This window comes from Cyphomyrmex costatus, unplaced genomic scaffold (assembly GCF_001594065.2).
Source record: "Cyphomyrmex costatus isolate MS0001 unplaced genomic scaffold, Ccosl1.0 scaffold344, whole genome shotgun sequence".
NCBI classification, from domain to species: domain Eukaryota; kingdom Metazoa; phylum Arthropoda; class Insecta; order Hymenoptera; family Formicidae; genus Cyphomyrmex; species Cyphomyrmex costatus.
In genome coordinates, this window is record NW_017277600.1 from 1,057,151 (window position 1) to 1,083,788 (window position 26,638).

General features: G+C 34.1%; 2 protein-coding genes across 4 annotated transcripts; both read left to right on the forward strand.

Moving 5' to 3' along the window:
- The first annotated feature begins 4,241 nt into the window (after positions 1-4,241).
- LOC108776231 (uncharacterized) lies at positions 4,242-18,713 on the forward strand. Of its 2 annotated transcripts, none has more exons than XM_018542773.1 (3): positions 4,242-4,374; positions 15,480-15,704; positions 17,742-18,713. In XM_018542773.1, the coding sequence occupies exons 1-3, from the start codon at positions 4,290-4,292 to the stop codon at positions 18,095-18,097; spliced, it is 666 nt and encodes a 221-aa protein (XP_018398275.1). In that variant the 5' UTR covers positions 4,242-4,289; the 3' UTR covers positions 18,098-18,713. The 2 variants fall into 2 exon arrangements, with proteins under 2 accessions (XP_018398275.1, XP_018398276.1); XM_018542774.1 differs by having other exon boundaries at positions 17,760-18,713.
- A 5,464-nt stretch (positions 18,714-24,177) lies between these two features.
- On the forward strand, positions 24,178-26,612 carry Ccm3 (programmed cell death protein 10 Ccm3). 2 transcript variants are annotated; one of them, XM_018542715.1, is made up of 7 exons: positions 24,178-24,447; positions 24,924-25,101; positions 25,223-25,355; positions 25,433-25,597; positions 25,896-25,972; positions 26,418-26,464; positions 26,594-26,612. In XM_018542715.1, coding segments are annotated over exons 1-6 (627 nt in total). In that variant the 5' UTR covers positions 24,178-24,375; the 3' UTR covers positions 26,420-26,464; positions 26,594-26,612. The 2 variants fall into 2 exon arrangements, with proteins under 2 accessions (XP_018398217.1, XP_018398216.1); XM_018542714.1 differs by lacking the exons at positions 26,418-26,464; positions 26,594-26,612 and having other exon boundaries at positions 25,896-26,145.
- Positions 26,613-26,638: the final 26 nt, after the last annotated feature.

The following is a 26,638-nucleotide window of genomic DNA, read 5'->3' on the forward strand; positions in this document are numbered from 1 at the left end:
GTTGGCTTGACGCACACGCTTGTACACGCAGTTCCACAAATTGTTATTACATACAAGAATACGTTGTTTACTGTGTATTATGTGCCGCGGCTTATTTTAGCCAGGCAAATGTGCGTTTCTGGTGTTGAGATAAGGTATATGAAACGTTAACTCCCCGGCTTTACTTGTAACGGAAATACTTGGGTAGGAATTAGCGCGTACGGGCGCAACTGTATATACACGCAGACGAGAAGATTATGCTAATTCGTGGCAGTGATTTGCCAGCATGCGGTGACGTTTGAATTTGCGGACGACTAAATGCAACTTGGAGAAACAAAAATTCAAATAACGTCGGATCAAAGTTTCATCGCGATAAATAACCTAACGTAGAGTCAATAATTTAATTCAATGACTTAATTTCCATCTTCATTACTTATTTGATGACAGAAATATCGTTTTTTATATACATAGAACCTGTCTTGCGATAAATTTGTGTAAAGTGTGACTACTTAATTTTTCTTTATTTTAAATTAACGATAAGTAATAAATGATAAATATATGTGATATTATAATTGAGCAATTCGCAAATTGAAGGAAAACGATGGCTTCTCTCTCACATAAACAAACTTGTGTTGTCACGAACTTTAGTCAATAAAAAGTTATACAATTAATTTAAAACTTATTTTTTATGTGCTACAATACATCAACATTAAGAACATATGCTAGCCTTTTAACTACCTTTAAAGTTAGTTGAAGAAAATTTGTTGGAACATAAAAACCTTGAGAACTATGAAAAAAATATAAAAATTTGAAAACAAAAATAAAAAAGACTAAAATTCGTCTAGCAGTAAAGTTTATTAAGATGAATTCCTCTTTATATATCTTAACGACTGTCGATTGCATTTTGTTATAAGAATATAAGAAGCACGTGATACGATTGATGATTTGGTTGCGATCATGCGTGAATGATATACTGATCCGGTATGACATTCGTTAAAGTTTGAAGAAAAATGATCGAGAGTACAGAGACGAAACGACGACTATAGCGACGCAAATATTATCTATATTAAGCCATTTAGTCGTATAATTCTTGATACAATATATTATATTTTTTACGGTATGTTTTTCAAGTTTGTCTTTGACAACAAATAAAAACGTCTACTGTCTGTTATTAATTAAAAGGTGATTAATGCCTGTTTTTTTTTTATTTACGCGACGCTCTGTTCAGATTTAGATTTCTACGGATTCAAATCTTCCGTTCTTCCGATACATTCTCTAAAACACAAACATCCTATCAATCTTCTTCTTGCAACTCGTATTCAACGGGTCTTGGCCATGGCATTAGATCAGCGATGACATCACAAGTAAGACAACAATGACATAAGAGCCGCAACAATGAAGATGTGCATTAATCGTCAAGGTCTATTTAATGGAAAATGTATGCGTTTCCGATCGATGTAGTTATAAAGATATCAGAATATTGAAATAAATCTTTTCAAAGACACAAATTAATCAGGTAAAAAAATAAGATAAAAAAAAATAAACTAAACTCTAAAAGAGAAAAAAGAGATATAAGAATGTATCAATATCATATGTAGAATTGATTTAATTTCTTTTACATTCATCTCGCGTACCTCACGTCTTGTTGTGTCTCAGATATCGCAGGGCGGTGACCTGAACAATGAATTCTAGAATAACAAATAAGATTTCACTTATGATATCGCACATCAAGGTCTGTTACTCCGATTTTAAGGCCACGGCAGAAAAAATTGTTTGCGGATCTTATCGCGTGGATGGACGATGATATAGAAGAATATTGCACGTATCAATATCATATTGATATTTTTAGTCGATTGTCACGATCGTTCGCGGCCGGATTAGCACGATTACTGGCAGAAAGTGTTTCAAAAGTGGTAAAAATACATGGTCGCAAATCAGTTTCTCATTTTTTCATTATAGCTATATCTACATGGATGACGTGGCACATAAGATAATGCAAGTGTAAGGTAATATACGTATAGATCAATTATTACGGTGATTTCTTCCAAGGAAAACTGACGCACCGGATTTTCAGTTTATGGAGTTCCTGCAGTATCTATCATTTCATGAAAAATAAATTTTTTTCATTATCGCGATTGAATGATCTTCTTATCACCGGGAACATCATATGATTCTAATTAATCATTATTTCTCCAATGCATTACGTTTTATCGTTAAAACATGTGCCAAATCTTATTTAGAAACTATAATACATATCTATAATTTACGTACATTTTCATTGTTCATTTTCAACGAAACAAATATTGCACAACTTCTCTCGGAAAATGCAACATTACTATCAACTAATGACTTTGTTTTATTACGTTAGTAAGAATTTAGAATTCTTATTATTTTTGTACTGAAGCAGCATGTACGAAACTTTTGTTAAAGTTGTTATATAATTACCGCGTAAATTTCTAAATATCTTTCCACTATTTCAGATGTTCGCAAAAGAGAAAAAGGCAAATATTTATAGTTCCGCTAATAAAATTATAAGTATTATATTTGTTATCTTTCGTATACGAACTCCGTATAAGTATAGCCGTAAACTGAAAACGTGACTTGTGAATTATTCTTGATGATAATTAAAGGAAAAGGGCTACGAGCCAAAAATTGGTTAAAATATAAAATTGTTATAGTAAATAAAAATTGTCATTTAGTTAAAATAGTTTAATTAGACAACAAACGTTTCGACCTCTATTAGGTCATTATGAATGTTACAAAAGATCGCAAGTTGTTAACAACTGTTAATAGAAGTCGAAACGTTTGTTAACAACTTGCGATCTTTTGTATAACATTAATAACTGTTAATAGAGGTCGAAACGTTTGTTGTCTAATTAAACTATGTATTTTTAACTAAATGACAATTTTTATTTACTAACAATTTCATCTTAACGAATTTTTAGCTCGTAGCCCTTTTCCATTAATTATTTTTATTCTTCATGAATATTTTTTCAATCTTATGGTGATACTATAAAAAATATGACGATATCTATCACGCAGCTTCTCGAAGAGCAAGTGCATTTATGAATGTGTGAGAGCAGGCTTATAGAAACGTCGGTAAGCTGGAGAAAGAGGATTTAGGATGACGTTCGCACGTTCGATGCTTTAAAAGATCGAACCACGTCTCCACGTTCCCTTGAAAATCTGACGTCCAGTTCGGCGGGATCAGCGAGCGCGAAAGCATGTAGCAACCGTATTGTGTGAAGTGACGAGAAGACTTCGAATCATTTCATCGATTTTTGATTATTAAATGACCTTAACAAACTGGCAGTGTTAATATTTTCGTAGCGTGACTGAGAGATTGTGCGACTTTTTGTGATACAATCAGAAATTGTCAATCTAGTCCTTTTTCATCATTTGACGATCTACATGCCAATTATCACTTGGCGACTATCAACGAGAGATCTACTAAGTGAACATCCCTACGCCATTCGTATATATTTGAACTTACATGTGGCCTTCAACAGACCACTCCTTACTTTGCACGTTTTACATTTCAAAAAAGAAGAAAAATAAACGCTGCACTTTAAGAATCTAGATAAATGAAAGATACTACATCAAAATTTATGAAAACTGAGATTCAATTCGAAAATGAACAACTTAAAATTATGTTAACGTTATCTATTTAAATAAATGCTGCGTTAACCGGAATATATTAATCAACGAAGGTGTATGAGTAATGCTAATTGTAATCACAATGACGAATTACACAGTCACGATGAAGAATTACAAGCGCCGTGACAGCTATCGTCCTACAGAAGGCTGGAGAAGGATGGAAGAAGAGACGAGCGGGACCACGTTGTACTTCACATCGAGAGGCGAGGATTTCAAGCTCTCTTTAGCGGCGCGCACCAGAGAGCGAGCAGGAACGGGCCGTCCCACGACGAAGCGCGTCCGTGGTGGGGTGTCAGCCGTGGCTTATCTGGCGACTTTATGTATATTACGATACCCGAGGCAGGAACACGAGCAGTTCACTGCTGGCTAACTGGTCGGAGAAGTCGGCGTAGCCGAGTCGTCCGCGCGGCGTGTCTTGTGCACGAGAGAAAGAGAGTGGAAAAACGTGTTTGAACTAGAAGCCCTCTTTCTCTTCCTTTCTTTCTTTTCTTTATTTCTTCCATGTTTGTCGTGTGTGTGCAATAAACATCACGTGTACCGCGCTCACGTCTGCGAAAACAACCGCGTGAACATCAACGTGGTGCACAGATCAGTCGAGCAGCCAATTGAACGGAACGTCTTGGTGCTGCTCCACGATCATTTTCATCACCAGAATGATCGTTCTTGCGTGGTGCCTCTTTGTTATCGTTTCGTTCCTTGTGGCGAGCAACCAGGCCTTCCTCAGCGCGCCCTTACCAGGTATGCGTTTTGACGAAGTTTTATGACTCATTTATCTCATAATAATGTATCTCGGAATCGACGGAACGAACACGGGATCCTATGATTCATTGTATAAGTTTTTCTCGCCGGAAGTTACGATGCTTTCAGTGAATTTATGCATTAATGATAATTGTAATTGTGATGGAATGAATATATTCCATTTTTTTTTTTGGTATTCTAATATATCCATCAAAAAGACGTATAAGTATATTTGCAAAATCGTCGGTTACTTTTGGTAATAGCTTGTTTCGAGTGTCGACACCTGCAGCAGAAGTACTACGTGAATTGCCTATCGATCGCGTGATCGTATTTAATTAAATTGTTAAAACCCGCAAATGACTTCAAGCAGCACTACGTACTTCGCTTGAAATTAATCGTAAACATAATTTAAATATTTTTCTTAGATTTTCAAGAAAGAATACGAGGAAACAGCGCTCTAACAAGATCACGTTAATCATGACTGTCTCAAAAAAGTGATAATACAAGATGACAAAAGTATTTTTTATTAAAAAAATATTCGATTAATTTCTATATAAGTTTCTAAATTAAAATATAATATGTACATAAATATAGATAAAATTCTGTTAATTCAAAAAATTATATAGATAATAAAATATTTTTCTATGAAAAAATATTTTTATTATCTAATATTATCCTATAATATATGTATATATACATATATAATAAAAAAATTAATGTAAATATCTATATTTAAAGCGTCTTTTAATTTTAAATTTAAATTTTACCTGTTTTTTTTATTCTTGGACTATTTATGTACTTCACGTCAATACGCGAATAAATATTGCGTCAGATATTTTATTGGATCTAATACTCATAGGTCATGGACCTTACTTAAACTATTTAGGATTAAATCTGGTGTCATTTCCGTTTCGAAACGCTTCGAATATTGCACTTGGATTACTGAGTGTATAAACTATAACTATATTATTGGAGCACGAAGAAGAAACATGATGCCTACAACCCAAAGTAATTCATGTACACCAAAATGAAAGATAACAGAAAAAAGTAAAGATATAGTAGGAGATTTTATCAATACGCTTGAAGAAGTCTGGTTCGTTGGACCGCGTTTCAATCGATCCAACTCCGAATATAGATATAACATTATATTATTCAAAGCACGACGCAATCGATACGATTATGAGATTTCAGTAATTCAATTAAATCCTTCAGTTTGCAACCTTCCACTATTAATTAACCTAAGTCTAATCCGTCTCATGTCGGACCTTAATTTCTCATAACCAATTAGCGCATATCTTAAGCAAGTATTAATGCATATATTAGCCAAGTTCCTTCCATCAAGGAGGACGAAAGATTTTCCAAGAATTATGTCAAATCACTCTTGATATTACTCGTACTGACGTGAACTACACAATAACCTAAGAATAGAACATCAAATAAAATTAAAATTTAAAATTAAGCAACACGTTTTAAGATTCATATTTTAACATTTTTTATATACATATAATTTTAATATCAATATATAATATCTTGTCACATATAAAATTATAATATAATATCTAAATAATTTTATAATTAAATTTAAATATTTTTACAATTTCAATAATATATAATAACATAAATTATTATATCAAAATTTAATTGTAAAAATATTTAAATTTAATTCTAAAACTATTAAGATACTATATTATAATATAATGTGTATGTGTAAGAATAAACGTATAAATATACTTTTTTCAATCTGTGAAACTTTATACAAGTAAATATTTTACTTGATTTTAGTTTTCGAGGTCTCTCTTTAAAATCATTAAATTACTCATTACACGGGGCTTTATATAAATTACACTATAGATGAATTTCTGGAGAAAGGAATACGCATACATAATGCTTTTTCCATAAATTTCAATTAGCTCAATTCAATTTATGCGGTTTTTTTCTTTCTCGCGTGACGTTCTTATCAAAATAGCTTGTATCGAATTCACATTCGAAGGTCGCACAAACGCGATAGGAAAATCACTAATCGCACAGGCGGTTCTCGAAAGAACTCGTATCGCGAAGCTCGCGGTTAAAACCGTGATTGCACCGTGTGTGTTCTGTCGCGCGTACATTTTGTATACTGCCGTTGTGTGAATGACAGATTTATCTCGCACGCGTTCTCGCAGTCGACGAGAATTTCGCTCGAACTGTTTGCCTGCCGGAGTCAGACGGGCTTGATCCGCTTCCAGTATACGAAAGTTCGATCGGCACCAAAGTTCCGATCATTCTCCCGTAACTTCTGTCCCCCCTCCCTCTCTCTCTCTCTCTCTCCCTCCCTCCCGTGCATTTTCAAACGAGAAATATCTTGGATACTCTATAGCTGTGTTATAAAGCAGCTAGACCAGACACGTAACCCTAATAACTACCTCGCTTCGTGTTTTTATCTGACTAATATATCGATAATCAAGAATGATCTCACGTGACTAAAAGTATCACATTCGATAGCGTTATAACTGCAATGTGAGCATTATTAGATTAAAACAAATCCGACTAAGAATTATTGCCTAAATAAGATGTTCCAGAGTGATACCCTGGAATAAATATAAAATGAACTATTCTTTTAATATTCATCTCGTGATCTCATTCGGTGGCCAACATTTTCTTCACGGAAATTTAGATTTCGCGTGAAATGTCGAGAAACCGCGCGCGGAGATTGTAATAAAACGTTATTTTATTAACGAGAATACGTCGTAATAATTCAATAGCGTCTGCACAATATCAACTTTTTTCGATACCTCACTCTTGAATAATCGAGATTCTAAGTACCTATTCGGAGAATGTGATCGTTTCTACCGTGACACAATTTGTGTAAAAAGATTGATCGCAGCAGAATTTCTCAAACGTTTTTATTGCTACAGATTATTTTATATTATTAATAACATTAAAAGAATTAGCAGCGTATCTCTTAATATGCGATAATATTAGTAAGTATCGACATAGACAATCGTAATAAATTATGACGAAAATATTACATATTGCCATTAATTGTGTTATATATGTAGGAAAAGGTCAACTTGAAACTTTCTAATATATAAATTGTAAACATATTTGAATCATGCTGAATGTCTTTCAAATTTTTATCCAACCGCTCGAATAGCCGTCTAGACGCCCAGTTAACAGATATACGAGCGTACAATTGCACACATAGTACTCACGTTACTAAATATAGTACAAAAGCGACCAGGAAACCGTTATATCTATCTCTAGCCTCGAATACATCCTGTAGATCCTTCATGGCTTCATACAATTACGATGAAACTTCCTACATTTAAATAGATTTAAGGACACAAATTTTCTTCTCACTACTTTGTTCCGAAGAAAAAATTAACCTAAACTTAAAAGAAAATTTATTATTAAAGTTAACATCGCGATAATATGATCGTAGATTAAAAACGGAATACTGGAAAAAAAAAGTCTAGTTGTATTAATTGGAATTACAAAAATAGATAAATAAAAAAAACTTTCTGCGAACGTATATTAAATTCTAGTTGAAATAACCAGAATTCTTATTGATATAATCAGAATCTTCTAGTTCGTTCATTTTTAATCAGAAATTGTTCCTTCTTCGTAACTGGATATTTTTATCATTTGACATTGATAAGCAACTATTGTAAATGCTGGAATTTATCTTGACGTATACATTACAAATGTCGTGCTGTTTGGAGAGTTAGATTTCAATATTGCGATTTATATACAATATCTGCCTAGATGATGTCATATGAGGTCTTACACATACTTGATTTTGGAATATTATACTTCAATAAAGCACTCTACTTTAAAACTATATCTAGACAAGAGCTGACTGGAAGAGAAGATAAAAAAAAGTAAAGTCCAGCATTTTCTCCTGAAAAAATGACGGTACTCGTCGACACGTCTTCGCTGACAATGCTCTTAGTACCCTCTTAAACCTGCCTAACAATACTCTCGATAATAATACACGGTGATCACGGAACTTGAAGCGACGCCAAGAAGACTCGCCGGACTTGGTCACAAAAGTACAGTTGTCGAGTACGAAAACTTCCTGGGCGGGTAAAGTTCCGGATAATTTCGCAATTCTTCGGATATAATTGTACTCTTCAAGTACAATTAGGCGCGTTTCTACGTCTATTTCGGAAAACTACCGCGATTGAGTCATTAAGTAGAATCACGAAGCAGCACTCAGCGTAACATTTTATTGGTTACACTACTGTGAAAACTTTTCTGTCAGTGAGTGCAATAAAAGGTTCGCCCTTTCAAAAACTTAACTTTGTTCTTATCAGTGGTACACGTGAAATAAAATAACAAAGTTCTCTATATCCAAATATACTTCTGTATATTGTGATTTAATTAAGTCTAATGTAAAAATACTATAGATGACAATACCACACTGGAAAGGGAATTCCTTTTATAAATATCGATATATCGCAGCGATAACAAAAATACATCTACTTTATTGATCGCATCTTAAGAGGCATTAAATTTGGAACAACGTCGTTAATAATTACTCAATATCAATCGATACACTTGTATACATATCGGTCATTTTATCGGGCCTCGATTTTTAGTTAGACTCAGCCTCTTAACAAGACAAAGACATGTGAAGTATTCAGACATGAAGCAGGAACGTGAGTTAGTGCGGGCGAGAAGGGCAAGTAGAAGCTGAGAGACTGTAAAAAACTAACTTGAACGCGAACGATACTCCCGAAGGCCGTAAGAGAGGCTCCCGATCGAAGGTCGCACACTCTGCAAAGAAACCGAAGGGAAATCCAAATCTCGTGTTATATACGTTGGCATGATTTCGTGAGCATGATCGGTTTGTTTTTCACCGACGTATCTCGATGATTACGTCACTTGTTTACACCATCACGTACTGTTGATTTGATTACCTATTAGGAAACAATTACGCATAGCACCTGCACACGCGGCCTTATTTTTCGCTTATTTTCTCTTGCCTTTTTACACTCTTTTTGCGCGAACGTACATTGAAATTGTTTAACCACATTTTAACGCGGCAACAGACGCAGACATGGTCGATTATCGAAGCGTCGATTCCATTTATTCAGTTGTTACGTAAAAGCGCCGGTTATAATTGTTGATAGAGCAAACAATGTTATCACGATGGTGCCATCGAAATTAAAGTAGCTTTGAGAAACGCACGAAACGCATGCACATGTACGTCCGCAATTAATTGAACCAATACCGTTTATTTATTACTTGATAAAATAATGAATTACGATCAAAGTTCCTATAGGAATGTATTTGTTCAATCCTATCACAATAAGACCCATGCATTACTAATCAATTCTGATGATATAGTTAGTTAGTGTTATCAATTTGGAATATCAAAATATTTAATATTACGGAATTTTATATTGCTATTCCAGACCATCTTCGATTGTTACAAGGAATCTTTTTAAAAGTGTCGTTATTTTTTTTTTTTTACACAAAAATACAATTCCAAAGCGACTTTTCTAGTTAACAAGTTTGTGAATGCAAATATGACAAATAATTTGACTTACCTAATGCATTCCATGTGTTGCTCCATCGACGTCAGCCTTCGTAGTTTCCAACAACCTTCTACTTTTACCAAAAGTCGTAACACAAGCACAAATTGGTTGAAATAATTAGTTCTAATTATTGCATAACCCGATATTTAACAAACGCGATAAATAATATCGTCCAATACTTCAAGACTGCACTCCCAAGACTTTTCTTTTGCATTTTCGTTTTAAACACGCGATATCGAACTGATGATCAATTGATAATCACACGATATTTGAATCGGCACTCACGATAGTCACACGCGTGATTAATTCCATGAGAAACGCGGGAAATGAGATAACGATTTTCACCGACGATCGGAATTGTGGCTCCATTGCGAACTCCTATGACGTGAACCATGCAGCAGCCACGTTGTGTCACCTGTAATTATTTTACATTGCTTATGTACATATATCATTAAAATACAATAAAATGCATATGTAAGTTTCGTATATTAGATTGCTGCGTAAGCTTTATCCAATAGTTGCTTTAAATAGCTATATAGAAATCTTATCAGTTCTAATTGTAAGAAACTTCTAATACAAACGTTATCTATACGATGTAAAGAAAAACGAAGTATTGTATTTCCTATTGTCTCCCGAACGACAACAGAACTCGAAACATGTAGTATAAATATGAAATAGCTGTTAAAAAATACGATACAGATAAGATATTGCTTTTCGAATTTTTCCGCAGTCGATAAAAACCATGCGTAAAACGAAGCAAAAACTCGTTTGCACAGCACGTCGTGAAGGTACCATAAAGCCATAATTACATACAGATTGCCGATTACGGTTGCCGGTTGTCGGTTCTATTTTCTCCAATCACGTTACAGCTAACCACTCGCTATAACATGATTGGCTAAAATAGAACCGACAACCGGCAACCATAATCGGCAACCTGTAGTGCGATTAAGGCTTAAAAGCGTTCGCACTCGTCGATGATTGGAAAAATTGTATGCTACATATATGAATAACAAGGACAGTATTCGATAAAGATATAAAAAATGAAAATTTATTTCGTAAATAACGGTGACGATATACTGGATTTTGATACAAGATATTTTAACTTGCATCTTCGTATCGACACAAATAAAACTTACGCAGCAATATATTAATAAATGAGATGTTTACGTATTTGAGAAAAAAATATGAAATTCGGATTTATAAATATCTTAAAAATCGACGTTAAGGTCAGTTTATAATCTTGTTTCATTTTAAAGTGAAATGTTTACACCGCTTTGAAAAGAAATAATTACAATAATTAACATTAATGAATTGCATAGTGATCAACGAATGAGTGCATGCGTCTAGCGAAAGTTTCATGAATTAACAATACGTCACAGTGAATGATACCGTCGGATTTATGCGATCATTAAAATGTATATCATATCAAACCTCGCTTTTGAGCTATGTTTACACGTGTGTATCTTTCCACGTTACGATAACGCACGTACGTAGATGCATAAAGAATATTTCATCACGCAATATATATTTTACAAGAGATGAAAGAAAGATATGATATCCGACTACTGCGATATAATTGAAAATATTTATCAATTTAATATTTTCTAAACCTGTCGATATATACCGGAATAACGACCTTACAATAACAAAAATAAATAAAAAGAAAGTAATCTCGAAAAATTTTTAATTCAAATATTGTAAGAAGACAATCACATTATAATCTGATCATGAAAAAAGAAAAAAAATTGAAGACATAGATAAGTAATATAAAACATGCTTTATTTCTTATCATACTTGATTCTTATAATTTTCACGAAATTTCCGGAAAATATCATGAAATATTACTCATTGCTACTGTTGGCAATTTATCTCGATTTACTTGCTGCCTGGAGTTTCACAAATATTTCGATCAACCTGATGTCTCCATAACCACGATGTACTACAGTACCGTACTTGCGTCAGGTAAAACTTTACAAACATCCTCGCGACAGAAGGAGACGTTTTCACGAGGAGATGCTTGAACGCGAAGACTTTAAGCAGACTTCCGTTGCAAAGTTCAAAAGTTTGCGTGAAGAGTTTATCAGTGCGAAGTGACATAAAGTATATATACGATGTTTCTTAACAATGATACAATAAATATGCCGCAGTAATGTCAACACGTGACGCTTCTAGTAATTATTTTCTCTCTCTCTTTCTCTCTCTCATTTATGTGATGAAATATAAATTCGATTAGCTAAAATAAAATCTTTTACATGTACACAGTTAAAAGTAAAATGGTAGTTTTAACTTAAAAACGTATAGTGGACTTTCCGAGCATGCAAAAATGTCGAAATTAACATTTTTTATACAAAAAATGTGAACGGTGTATTTATAACATTTAATGGCAGATATTTTCAAGATAAAAATAAGTATGCAGAAAATCGGTCTTGAACTCCATTTAGAGTATAGACGTCAGGGGATGTACAGAAATGAGTTAACGAGCCTTAAGTACTCTGTCAAGCATAAATAACAATGTAGCAGTGTCTCTTTCCGAATGCGTCTCTTTCTCAGAATGGGTTGTATTTTGTATTACGACAGATTAGCAGAAAGGAATCATGCGATTGTTGTCCCAGTGGACAGAGACTATCAACAATACTACCAAGCGCCGACAGATTGAGTTGCAACATGTGACAAAACTGTATGTGCTCAGAATAAAACCTCACGTCGTAAATAACGTAACCTTGCGAGTTTCACCGGTCATTGGTCATAGGCAAAAGATTTACATTTTGGGCGTAGCCGACCGCGTTGCGTTCGAACATTTGAACATTGATCGCTTGGAACATGACTCGCGATTGCGAATAAGAAAGAACGAGAGAGAGAGAGAGAGAGAGAGAAAACCGTTACGTAAATGCAACGCCCGTCGCATAATATCGTAACGACGCTAATGATACCGTTTGCCATATGCGCGTACGATGTCCCGACAATTGTAAATCGCGAACAAAGCCAGATAGTATTCGAGATCTTTCATACATGTATATATATGTATGTGTGTGTACAGTTGTTTATATTGTTAGCGATTACATTAATCGCACGTAAAAATCGACATTTTCATCTATCACGACTTAAATTGCCACATGTATCTTAACTGCAGTAGGAATTTGTTTTCGTAATCGTTTCTCTTTAACAGAAAAGCGTATGTGATCTGCGAAACGTGGGCTCGACTCAGATTCCGATGATTTAACAGGAAATAATGGATATATTATTTACAAGTGTCACGAAGTGCTCCTCCTCCCCCTCTTCCACCTCTCTCTCTCTCTCTCTCTCTCTCTCTCTCTCTCTCTCTCTCTCTCTCACACTGTTTGTCTCTCATGAGTTCGCCTTTAATTACACGCGACCTTCGATGATGACCTATATATATGGATCAACAGACGAAAAACGAACATATTTACAGAGACCTGTTCATCTCCGGTAGTATTATAAATCGAGCATCTCTCCTGTGTCTTTTATGCTTTAAAAATATCTGTCAAATTGTGTACTATAAACATAAAGATAAAAATCTGAGAAGCTAAATTTTAATCTGATCTGTCAAATTCTTGTTTAATGCTCTATCTCTTAATACTCAGTGTCCTTTTTATTAATGAAAACAGATATTAAACTATAAAAATAATTATTTATTAGAACGGTATTTTTTATCCTTTCGATTATGAATATTTAATACATATAAACTTGATATTGGTTCGAACGTTTAATGAATGTTTGACAATGAAATTATTAATACGAGTCCCAATATGCTAAAATATTCATAGCCAATTAGAAAATTATAGTGTATTAAATAGCCAATTACAGCAAATTATAATCTATTAAATCGGATTTGCACTTAGCATGAAAGCGACTTAACAATAAATGCTGTTCGTTATACGTTCTTACACAAGTCTAACTTTGTCCATAAAATCAAAGCAAAATCTAATCGATGTTGCTAATTGTAAGTAGCGGATATTGCGGATAATCATGTCAGAGTAGGGACGTGAGATTCTGGAAGAACTAAAAGACATCAGCCACGCCTTGCTTTAAGAAATTGTAACAATATCGGCATTCTTTCTTTCTCTCCCCCTTCCCCTTCTCTTTCTCTTCCTCTTTCTCTTTAAAAAGGAAAGCTCGAGCTTCGATCGATTTCACGCTTTACCACTTTGCAACGCCTAACAATAAGCTAAAAATAGCACAAAGCGGCGGTAAAATGTTCTTCATATGTACAATTCAAGAGAAAAACACGGAGAAAACTGTTTCATTTATTTATTTATTAAAAGATGATAACAATAAAAATATTTAACCATTAGCATAAACACAAATTAAATTAGCGAAGTTATATTCAGACCTTATTAAACCATTTTTTTAATTCACAATTCCTTTTTTATATGTTTTAAAAGAAATGAATGCTGTTATATATACAGGTAGAATAAAAATTGAAGGTTTGTAAAGTTTAAATTCGCGAAACTTTCCTTCCGGGTCGTTCATGATTGAAGATACTTCACGGTAATTAATACTAACATGACTCCTCAAGAGTGGATTTAACTTACCGCGAACGAAGTTAACTATTTAATCCCGATAGGCAGAAATAGCTCTCGAACACGCTAACCATACATTGCGTACTAATCTCGTTACTTACGAAGGGGAACCATTTAGAAGATTGCATGGAGATTGAAGATCTTTATTATACCAATCGGATTTGTTCGATGGTCAAACTGTATACGTGTCTCTCGGCTGACATTTAAAGAAACTTGTTATGAGAAGTTCGCTCGTCTGCTACAAAATCGCCAGCGCAATGTTCATTACTCCGAGACAACTTTTCAAACAATATAGCCAGCGACATCGCTGACTCGTTAATTATCAGGTGCATCTGTTTCCGCGAGTCAATTCCCCCGCTGTCATTCGTATTCGCGATAAAAGATACGCATTTGCTAACAAGACGGAATAAGACTGGCGCCGACAACGCAATCGAAACTGCCGACACCGCATCGTCTTCAATGTATATCGACTTCACGGCCTACGCCTCGTAACAAACGGCACATGAAGTACCTTGATGCAGGTTAACGAGCGACAGGCGGAGTTGTTTATTCGGTGTTAACATCTTTAGCCCTGAGATTTTGCACGATATGATATACGCGTGAAGTTGCATTTTGCTCAGGAATGCAATGTACTAAAACTGCCAGATAACGGCAAATACCTATATTGCGTTCCAACACTCGAAAATTCTTTTAGAAAAATAAAGAAGAAACTACAAGAGAAAAAGATAGAAAAAAAGGGAGTCATAAGTAGATATAACTTTATAAATAAAAGCAACTTTCAATAAATGTACATATATAAATAAAATATCACCGTTTCAATATCGGATTGTAATAATCATATTTTAATTAAATTGGTCGTTTAGTAATAATTATTATTGCATCAAGTATTGGAAATAATAATGTAATTATAAATATAATTACGTTTATAAATACATCTGTATCTAATAAGACGAAATAAAAAAAACGCAAACAATATTCAGAAAGCATAATACATGCGCATTAAGTTAAGTGCAATTAATTAAGTAATCATAATTTGTCGTAGCTCATACGGTGTCGAGTTACAGCATCGGTGCTGAAAGGCGAATGGAGAGCAATAAAGCAACTCACAGCGTAAACGACAATCGTCACTCGGTCGACTCGAAATCCAACGACGACGACGACGACGACGACAACGACGACGACGACGTCGACGGCGGTACAGTCTACGTGATTGCATTCGGGGGGAAGGAGGAGAACACGGAGAAAGAAAGAGACACGGAAGAGAGCGGTAAGAACATGAATCATATTTACTAGTGCACGAGAATGACTTCATAGTAATAGCAACGCGCACCATCCTCGTGTCACTACAGATCATAGCATAGTATTTCCTGCTACAATTCGAGTTTTCGTGCATCACATTCGAATATAATATTTTGGTACACATTTCGAAGTCAAATACATCGAAAAACGTATACATATTTTATATTTATACATGATATATTCTTTTTACATTCATTCTGTTCTGCATTAATGTCAAACCTTGCGCGAAGGTCGAAAGTCATTAAAAAAAAAATAGTAATTATTCATTATTCGAATCGCAACTATCAGCATTTTGCGGAATATTTACACGCATTGATGATAACGTAAATTATCATTTTAGCAAAATATTACTTTGTTCTGTCAATATCTCGTTATATTCTCGACCTCTGTAATATTTCCCTGTGACAAATTGTCAAATTCAAGTTTATCTGTCATGAAGCGCGACATAACATTTCATTTTTATGACTCGATGTTAATTTAATCCTCTGCACAAATAATATTAAAAGATAGAACTTTTTATTAATAGAAACTAGAAAATACCAGTGGATGAAATGTTTAATAGTAGAAACTGATGTAATGTAATAATAATTATAGAAAAGTTGTGCAAAGAGTAGAAAATGTGATGTAATTTTTCGAACATTTAGCTACGGCAAGTTAAATAATGGACTATGATTAACAGTACAATAATATTACGAGTAAAAATGTTATGTGAAAAATAAAAATAACGTGTATAATATATTGTATATTGAAGTTGTATTTTTACGTGATATTTTCGATATTATTGTGCTGTTCACATTTTGCAATATGCTATAAAGAATTATGTGTCCATGATGATAATCGCAGTGTAAAGAATCGATCTTGTCACTCAGTGGATAAAGTGATACGAAAAACTGAGATTTGAACTCAAGCTCTCAAGTTCCCATCCCGTTAAAATCACACTTGCAGAAAACAATTCACGGCGCCGCGCTGCACGCGCCAAGGATTTATGCAAATATGTAGCAGATTTCATCTTCATTTGCATCGCTTTTCTGAGTTCACATTGTACACATCACGCATTAATAATGATCGAGAATATCCGTTTTCTTGCACACACACACACACACGCGCACATACACATCGTCGATCGGAAAAAAGATGTAGTTTTTGTAGGAAACTTTCCATATATTCATATCGCGAGAAAATATGTATCTGATTCCGACATCGTGTGAACTTGAAACATGAAATCAACATGAATTTTTTATATTGCCATCTGCCGGTTTCTTCGATATATGTATATCTAGGAAAAACCGGCTATAATGGTGACAAACAATATTTGCAAATGTAAATTTCGAAAATAAACAATGTTCTTGATAATCATGCTTTTGATTCCACTGTAGTACCTTAACGACGAAGTATCAAAACTAATTTTAGATGCGGCACTCATCGTCTCGTATTTCTATCGAGAATGGCATCTTAAAAGACAACAAAAGAGTAACGTGGATCGCAAATGCAAATGGTTGTCACATCTTTTGCACATAATAAATATATTTCTTTCTGCTTTGACACGAACAGTATGTTAAAAATATCTTCTCGTAATTCCGTTATAGAATTTCCAATCTTTTCTAAGAGAGAAGAATTTTCCACTAATATTTAAATACTTAAATTTTAAAATATTGGAAATAATTTATACTTGAAAACGTAGAGAGAATTTTTTCTTAACTTTTTCTTTTAATTTTTGCATGAATATTCCATCTTGTGACACTCATTAAAGCAGCTTTAGACGACATGGTCGATGTATGCCAACATCAGTAAATATTACACACACACATATGACATAATTATCCATATAAATGTATGCTAATATTTAGCGAATGTGCGTAAGGTTGGCATACATTGACCGACCGTGTCGTCTGGAGCCACTTTATATGAATGCCACTCTAATTGTGTCCCCCCCGTGATTCCTTCGCATGAGTGTAGTTTGCGAAATCAAGACATTTCTGATTATTAACGAGCACCTCGCTCACAGGTCCCCATTTTGTTGTAGTCAACGGCGACATGCAGAACCCACTGGATCCATGGTCGATAGTCTGGTACATCGGCTCGTTTGGCGGCTTGGTGGCGTTTTTTCTCATCGTCAGCTGTTCCGAGTGGTGCTGCCGACGAGGCGGTCGACCTCTGACAGTGCCCTATGCGCAACGTGCTGAGACGTTAAATACAACCGGAGTTACGGAGACCCCGCCGCCGCCTTATCATCTGTTCGCCCCACCATCTTACGATTCCGTCAACTACAACGAGATCGTCGACAAGACATCCGGCGAGAAGCTGGACATCTATGTGATTTCGGTGCCGATTCACAGGCCAATGGCGCAGGCGCCAGCGTAGGAAACCTTGGAAAGGCTCATCCTTTTAACAAGGATACCCGATTCAACACTGGTCGACAGTCGATCGCGGAGAAGCGATATCGCGATCCCTTCATTAAAGTCGCCGACAAGTTCGACGTTAAAGAGAAGTCGGTCGAAAAAGAAGCACAGCTGTTCTGAACGCCGTCATTGAAATCGTACAAGTATAGTGACAGGAGTGATTATATGTGTGTTTTTCTCATTATAACTGAGGAATTAACTCACTTGATGCCATTGATAAAAATGATAAGCATTAGTCTAGACATTGACGTCATTTTGAAAAAAAAAAAAAAAACAGAGTTGTTTTCTGTGTTTTCATTAAAAGATGATTGATACACCGAATTCTGACAAAATTGTACATACAAGAAATCGTCATCGTACACTGATCTCGAAAAAGATCACGATGAGTTACTTCGATCAAAGCTTCGATATGATTCTAGATAAAATTTAATTTTATATTATTCCAGGAAATTAAATCAATTTTTCACGATTTTTTTTAAACGAGATTCTATCACCAGATTGTGGAAATTAATATCAAAATCTTCCTGAAAACAAGAGGAAGAAGAACGGCAATTAACGATACTAAAAAGATCTAATTATAAATCAATACTTGTGTGAAGGAATTTATTACAATGGTACATAGAAAAAACGATTTTGCTGAAGTATCTAAAAATTTCCCTATAGATATAGATTTGAAAATAATTTTGTGAGACCATCAAAATATAAATTACGTAAAAATCTCAAACGTGATAAGGAATGTTGCAAAAGGTTTGTAACATTCTAGCAATTAGTTTAAGCGTTCTACATAATTATTTTGAGCGTCCAACAAAACTTTTAGATTTATATCTAATTAAATTGTTAGATATTTCAACAAAACCGTCCTTTCCATATAATACATCGAAATAACACATAGATGATATATCATATATCATCTATATATAATCAAAGTTAAAAATTCGAATATTCTCCAAGACAAGTTATAAAAAGTTGAAAAGAATTGAACAGATCTTACAAAAGATCTACATTCGTGAATTCCTGGAACTGACAAACAATTTGAACTTCAAAATATACCGTTTAATTGTAAAGCAATAATTAATTTAATCGGCCTGCGGAAAATAGCGAATCAAATCATGTAAAGATTGAATGATCAATGCGTTTGAGAGAACGCTGATTGTTTTGTATGGGTGATGTTAAGGAATGTATAGGCAGAACGTGTGAACACATTTCAGTATATTATATATTATATAATTAGAATAAAAACGATTCAGTCAATCACTGCCATTCCTAGACGGAATAATCGCGGTTTAGAGTTTAAATGTAGATAATTAATATTATCTTTTTTATTATATTCTTTTAGAATATTCTTTAGAATTACTGCGATTTAAAAATAAGTGTTGATGAATCTACACAGGTCTACACACATACACACACACACACACGCACGCACGCACACACACACACACACACACACACACACACACACACACACACACACACACACACACACACACACACACACACACACACACCAATACCAACATTGACAAATTTCCATTTTACTCCTCGTCACAATCGACGATATCATCGTCTATCGTTGGTGAATTCGTACGAGATAACATTATATACAAATTAAGAGAACTTTACAGATGATATCGTTGTATGCGATTGGCCCCAATCGCCTACCGACTCCGTCAATTAAGGACGATTAGTGTAGATTACAAATCGACTGCCATGAGAAGTGTCTCCCCGCGAACGAGGCCGAGAAAAATAATTTAAGATAATAGAGCAAGCAAGTGTTTGCCGCGCGGAACAACTACGCGAGTGCAGTTAAAGCGATAAGGATGAAGGAGGACAGACGTCGTAAATCCTCGCATGAGCAGCAAACCATGGGATATCAATTACACGTTAATTAACGTCGCAATCACGACGGATCGAGCTGTTCATCGTCAGAGAATACGCATCTACGCAAAATCGAAATCCGTAAATGCGCGAAACGTCGGGGAATATCGGCGTGATTCTTATAACGAATTATGAATCCCCGACGAAACGAAATCTGAATGTGCCATGCAATCCTCTGGACTAGAAGAAGTTTGAATTCAAGTAAAAAAAAAAAATTGATCGTGTCGTTTACACACCAAGATATAACGAAATCTCGATCCAATGCCGGAGTTAGTTTGTAGAGAAGATAATATTTCATTTTTGTTTATAATAAAAAGGAAAAAAAGGGAAAAAATAAATGTTTCTCGAGATCGATAGAGGATTACTGTAGAATTTCGCATTTACAAAATTGCAATAATATATTATACGTATATAAAGATTGAACCGTTTATATCACTCTTTGGAAATAGGATCAGGTCTAATTCAAAGAATAAAAATATGTAAATATATTTTAAAATATCTTGCTATAGATTTTAGTTTTTCGAACATAGAGAACTTTCGCGGGATACAATTGGTAGGTACAAGTATTCATAGATACGTGTGAGAGAGGTATGTGTGTTAGAAATTAGTGTATAATTTTAATGCAACATTAATGATGATTAACGGTAGGAATAGCAATCACAATTATCACGACTATTGCGATTGAACCTGACCACTTTGGAGAGAGTGTGCTGCGTACTATTCCAAAAATCGAAGTATAATAGTTCGTAATATTGTAATATATAATATAATCTCGATCTGCGACAGATCCTCGGAAATCGCCTTTCCCACAGTTCACATTTTTAATAACGGATTTAATAATCGGAAGGTTGTAAACAAGAAGTTTATAAGTACTGTGATTCACGTAAGAGAACAGTTAAATAGATAATATTATAGATCGTAAAAGCGATCTCGTTCTCAGCAGCGTGTTATCTTTTTCAAAGTGAACGATTCGTCTATTTTCCCTGTTGCTACTGTTAAAAAAAACTATTATTATTACTGTTATACTATCGTAGCTATATACTATCGTACTCTTGACTGTGCTCGCGACTTCCCAATTGCACAGTCGAGAGTACATCGCGACTCGTTATCCATAAGACTCATGAAATAACGGCGCGCGTGTGCGCTGTTAATATTTATTTTTTATACTTTTATACACGCTGTTTATATATTTGGACGTTCCTACGTTACCAATAAAATTTCTTTCCTCACGTAAAAGGCAATTGCATTACTCATGTCGATCACTATGCAGGAAAAAAATTCTTCTTCAATTATATTGACAATAATTCCCTGCACACAAATCTAAGTAATTAATTAATTTCGCAAAAGCCTTTATTATATTGTATAATTTTCTATAATTAAATTTTTTTCCTGATATCTGAGAACATAGCAAAAAAGTTCTTTTGCAATAATAATTGACTAATTTCTTGCGTAATTCAAATTAATTAATTAATTTTGCAAAATTTATTTTCTAACCAAAAGACTTTTAGAAATACGATATTTGGGAATATATTTATAAGAATAAAAATTGATAACAATGTCAAGATTATTATAATTTGTTCCAAAACAATTTCATTTAGCCCTAAAACTACATTTCTGAATATTGTAAACATTATTTTCAGATGTATTGCTGCATTTTATTTACAGAGCAAGCTTTTACGGTAATTCTACAATTTTGGTGAAAAAGGCAAGAGGGAGCAAGAGACAAACAGCAAGAAACAGGAAACAAAGGGCACATATTGTAGAATTACCATTATACCCACAGGAATGTGAAAAATACTAGCTATTAATATTTAGCGCCTACCTTATTTTTCTCGTTCGTCGTTGCAAACAGGATTTCCGGCATCCAGTCGTGCTGCGCTTAATTGATATTCGATAACGGCTGCCGGATCTTATCGTGGATTCTGCATCCTGCCTCTCTCCTCTCTTTCCGAATCATCACGAAGCAAACATCGTGAATTATACGGCCGGCAAAATGCGATTTTCCGCATGGAACGTTGCGATTTCCACGAAAACTCTCGACCCTCCTCGGTCTCGCGACATCTTGCCTCGCGAATCTCGTACTCTTCTTTAGCCGAAAGATTTCAGGCTTCAAAAGGTGGCCTATCTGTAACCATGCAGACGATCCTGTATTCACTTGGGATTCCCGCACTACGGAATTCAACGAAGATGCAACAAAAACATGCGCGATCGCGTCAGTATAGCCGTTATACGCTTCAACTCCAATTACACTTCTATAGCGGCGGCAGCCGCAGCGGTACGCGCGCGATTGACATAATGAAGTTGGCCGCGGCAGCGCGACACCTCAGTCTCCGGAAATTCGAAGTGCAAATTTTATCGTATAAACTTTTTCGGAACCGTGTGCGTGCGCAAAATTATCAAAATAAAATACATCCACGTCCAAACAAATACTTTACACGGAGTATGACACGAATACGAGTGACGAAACGCAGTGCAGGTGGCAGTTATAATAAAGAGCAATCTACAATGTATTGCAAATCTTGTCGCCGCAGTTGTAATACTTAGCGACCGACAATTGGAAACGACCGGTTCTTGAAATAGTTCTCACATATCTAACGTCGCGTGTGTGTATAAAAGTATTAATATATAATTCAGTGATATATAGATAATAATTATTGAATATGTTATATATACCTTTGTTACATAGGCAAATTTCAACATCTTTCTACGCCATTTTTTTTTATGATTTATAATATTTATATAATCGAAATTTGCGCTATTTTCTGAAAGAATTAGGCTTTAAAGAAAGAGTTATGCTATTCGAAGTCGGGATTATGGTTGTGGTCCTCCATGCAATGCAATACGATACATCGCAGATGATCATAGAAGCTCCAAAGGAACATCATATTGATATAACACATTATAAATAAACAGCCCGCGCGGGCAATTTACGCGCGATTTATATAACTTTGGTGGGCATCAAATCCCACCACTCCCGCGTCAGCCAATAAGCGCGATGCCTTGCTGCGGGCGTTGAATTCGGGCGCTCATTGGAGAACACTGGCTTTCGAATAAGGTATATATATATAAAGAAGCGCTGCGTGTCAAAAATTTACTTTTTTTTTTAGATTTTAGGTTCGTGCGTTTTTAAGAAGAGTTTCATACTCAGAATGCGCTTTATGATGCGCGCTTTCTTACGTATACTTATTGTTAGCTTTAGTTCATCTGTTCGTATGTTATAAATAACAATATATTTGAAATTTCATGAATCCATTTACGACGTCGCGTAACAATACAAAAACCTAATGTTTTCCGTTTAATTTATATAGTACTCTATATACAAATGAGCGTATGTAATAATTATTATCATAATACATTTAGTATCTAATAATAAACAGAATTTAGTGAAGTTATATTGCCATTATAATATCTTAATTGAAGAATTTTATTATATCATATATAGGGCTTTAAGTAATATAAGTATATATTTCAATATTTGCACATTGTGTTTAAATAATCTACATATAATATATAATTTATAACATATTTTTTTACTTTTTCTAAAATTCCAATTAACATAGAAATTTGTAAGCGATTTTTTTTCTTTCTTTTCAGTTATCTCTATTATAATAAATGACAATTATTGATCGTAAATTTTTATAAACATAAGCATTTAATTTTTTAATATTAATAATTTATAACTTTGGTATGTATTTTTTTAAGAATGCTGATTATTTATAAGTTCGCTTTTTCTTTCGTGCAGTTTTTTATATGATCTAGTTATTCTCTCTCTCTTTAATTTTTTTTAAATTTTTAAAACGAATATAATTTCTAGTCAGTCTAGTTTCGATCGAAGATCGTCGACGATCTTATATAAAACGAGATAAACTCTTTCAGGTTTCTCTTTGGTATACATACGTAATTATAGAAATTATGTAATTAGAAATTTTACTTCGAGCAGTTCTGACGATTGATCGTCGATTAATCTACGAGTAGCAAGTTAAAACGAAACGGTTATACCGTTACGTGCTAGAAATTAAGAGAGAGAAAGAATGAAAAGTACAAAAAGTTGCGCTATATGAGCAAGCCTATTTACTGTGATGACCAATGACGACGCGAGGCCGCGACAGCTTTCGACTCGTCGGGTAATGTTGGTAGCGCCGGGTAACCTCATTTCCGCGTGTCTAGTGCCTATTGTGACAGCTGTCATAGAGGAAGAGTTAAAGTGCTAGTTGTGTCGTGATCGTGCCAGTTGCGTGTAAACAATTCTCTTTGCCGTGATCGTTTTGTCAAGCAGTCTCGGCTTTACGCCTCGTCTTGAATCGTCCACGACCAAATTGTTTTAATTCTCGGCGTCTTGAACAACAACATACACGGTGAAGGATGACAATGGGCGATGAGACCCCGGTTACATCACTGGTTCTTCCCGTCATATTAAGGCCAATATTAACCAAGGTATCGACTGCTTTCTCCCAGAACAATCATGTCTTTCCCATAAATAATCCATCTACGTTCACAACGTCTTGTATTAATAGTCAGTAACTATCTTTTAAATGTGGAATTAAGAATGGACTCTCTTGAAAAAATTTCTGCGCAATTGTACAGTGAATCATATTTTACATTAGAGTTTGCATTTTTTGATAAAGAGGTTTTTATCAAAATTCTTTGTTGTATCGCCTGAATATTTTCTCTCCCGTTTGTGTTTTTCTGTAAATAATATTTCACTCGTCGTTTTGTTCGATGTTTTTTATTGGCAGAGAATAGTTCTCTTTTAACGGTAGAAAAATGAGTAGACTTGAAAAAAATTGTAAATGATTGGTATCTTGTGAATTATATTTTGTTTTATATCTTGGATTTTTTACACCATTAGATACAGGATCTTTTGTAAAGAATTAATGTCTATCAGATAGTAACTTGTTGAATTGTTATAGTTGGAAAGGCAAAATGTTATGGCGGCACAGACCCTACGTGCAGCTCTTTCAAAAGCCGAGAGTTCGCATCCTGGGATTACATATGATTTAATTATGGGTATAATACGCAGAGCAGAGCTGAATCTTGACATGAACGAGAGTGTCTTACGGTTGCAAGGCACTGCTTCTGATTATGATGGTAAGATATATAGAATTATTTTGTGTTTGTATATAATATTAACATTGGCCAGCACTCTATTATCCATATCTGATTGTTATAAGATTTAAAATAAACATATGTGTTTTGCCTTTGATTGTAGTTGTGGAGTATCGCTCAGCACGTTCGGAAGATGCATTCCAAGAATTGAATCGTAAATCAACTTCTTTGAAGAGAATACTTAGCAGAATTCCTGATGAAATTACAGACAGGAAGACTTTTCTAGAGACAATCAAGTTTGTATACCATATTTGTATATATTAACAATTTTTATATAGAATTCCATAGCTTTATCAATTATACTTTTTTTCAGAGAAATTGCAAGTGCAATAAAGAAACTTTTAGACGCTGTGAATGAAGTAACTGCATTTATACCTGGTTCAACTGGTAAACAAGCCTTAGATCAACGTAAAAGAGAATTTGTAAAGTATAGCAAAAGGTTCAGTAATACATTAAAGGAGTACTTCAAGGAGGGACAGTAAGTACAAAGTATCGAAATGATCAATCGAAACAAAATTAATTTAATTTTGTTAGCTAATAATTAGCAACTAAAAATACCATTTTAAAAACATACTTTTACTCCTCGAATTAATTTTATTACGTCAAGATCGTATATTTCAAAACTAATATTACAACATTTTTATGATTTAGAATATGAAATTAATATTTTGAAAAATTTTTTGTTTTCTTTTTGATTGCGTCATGTTGTAGCACAAATGAGCGATATCATTTATATTACATTTATCTCAATTAAATGAAATTCATACTTCTTACAGAGCAAATGCAGTATTTGTGAGTGCACTGTACCTGATACATCAAACAAATATGATTATGCTCACAGTAAAGGACAAATGTGAGTAAACAGTTTTACAATGAATTTCCAGTGTTGTATGTGATAATATCACAAGAGTCAGATAAATCATAAATATTACAATCAGCATAACATCCTAATCTCACATATATTCTATTATACAAGCAATGATAGAACCTAAATATCAGGTATAGAGGATTTAACGTCATTATGTTGCCGTTATTCGGTTGCACTATAGTTTTTGTTATATATATATATACATATATAGATATATATCAAATAATAAAGATGTTGGGGTATATTATTCCACAAATTATATATTTATACTTTTATTTGGTGCCAACTCAAACGTCATATTAACCGTCAATTCATATTGTAATGGTCTATAATAGTATTGTATATACAAGAAATGTTCACATATGAAAACGATCTTATTATTGTTATATAAAAATATATCATATATGTTATATGTTTTCTTTTACTTCAGAATTCTAAAGAGTATAAAGTTCGAGGAAAACCTGTACAAATTCGAAGGTAACATTGAAATTTATCATAATAGTATTTGGTGTTTAAAGTTCAAGATGTGAAAAATACATTTGAAAAAATTGAATCTTTCTCATTTAAATAATTTTCATAACCAATCTCTCTGTTTATACTCTTTAGAATGAAATAAGGACAGAACGGTAGAAGTATGACGAAAGGAATTAC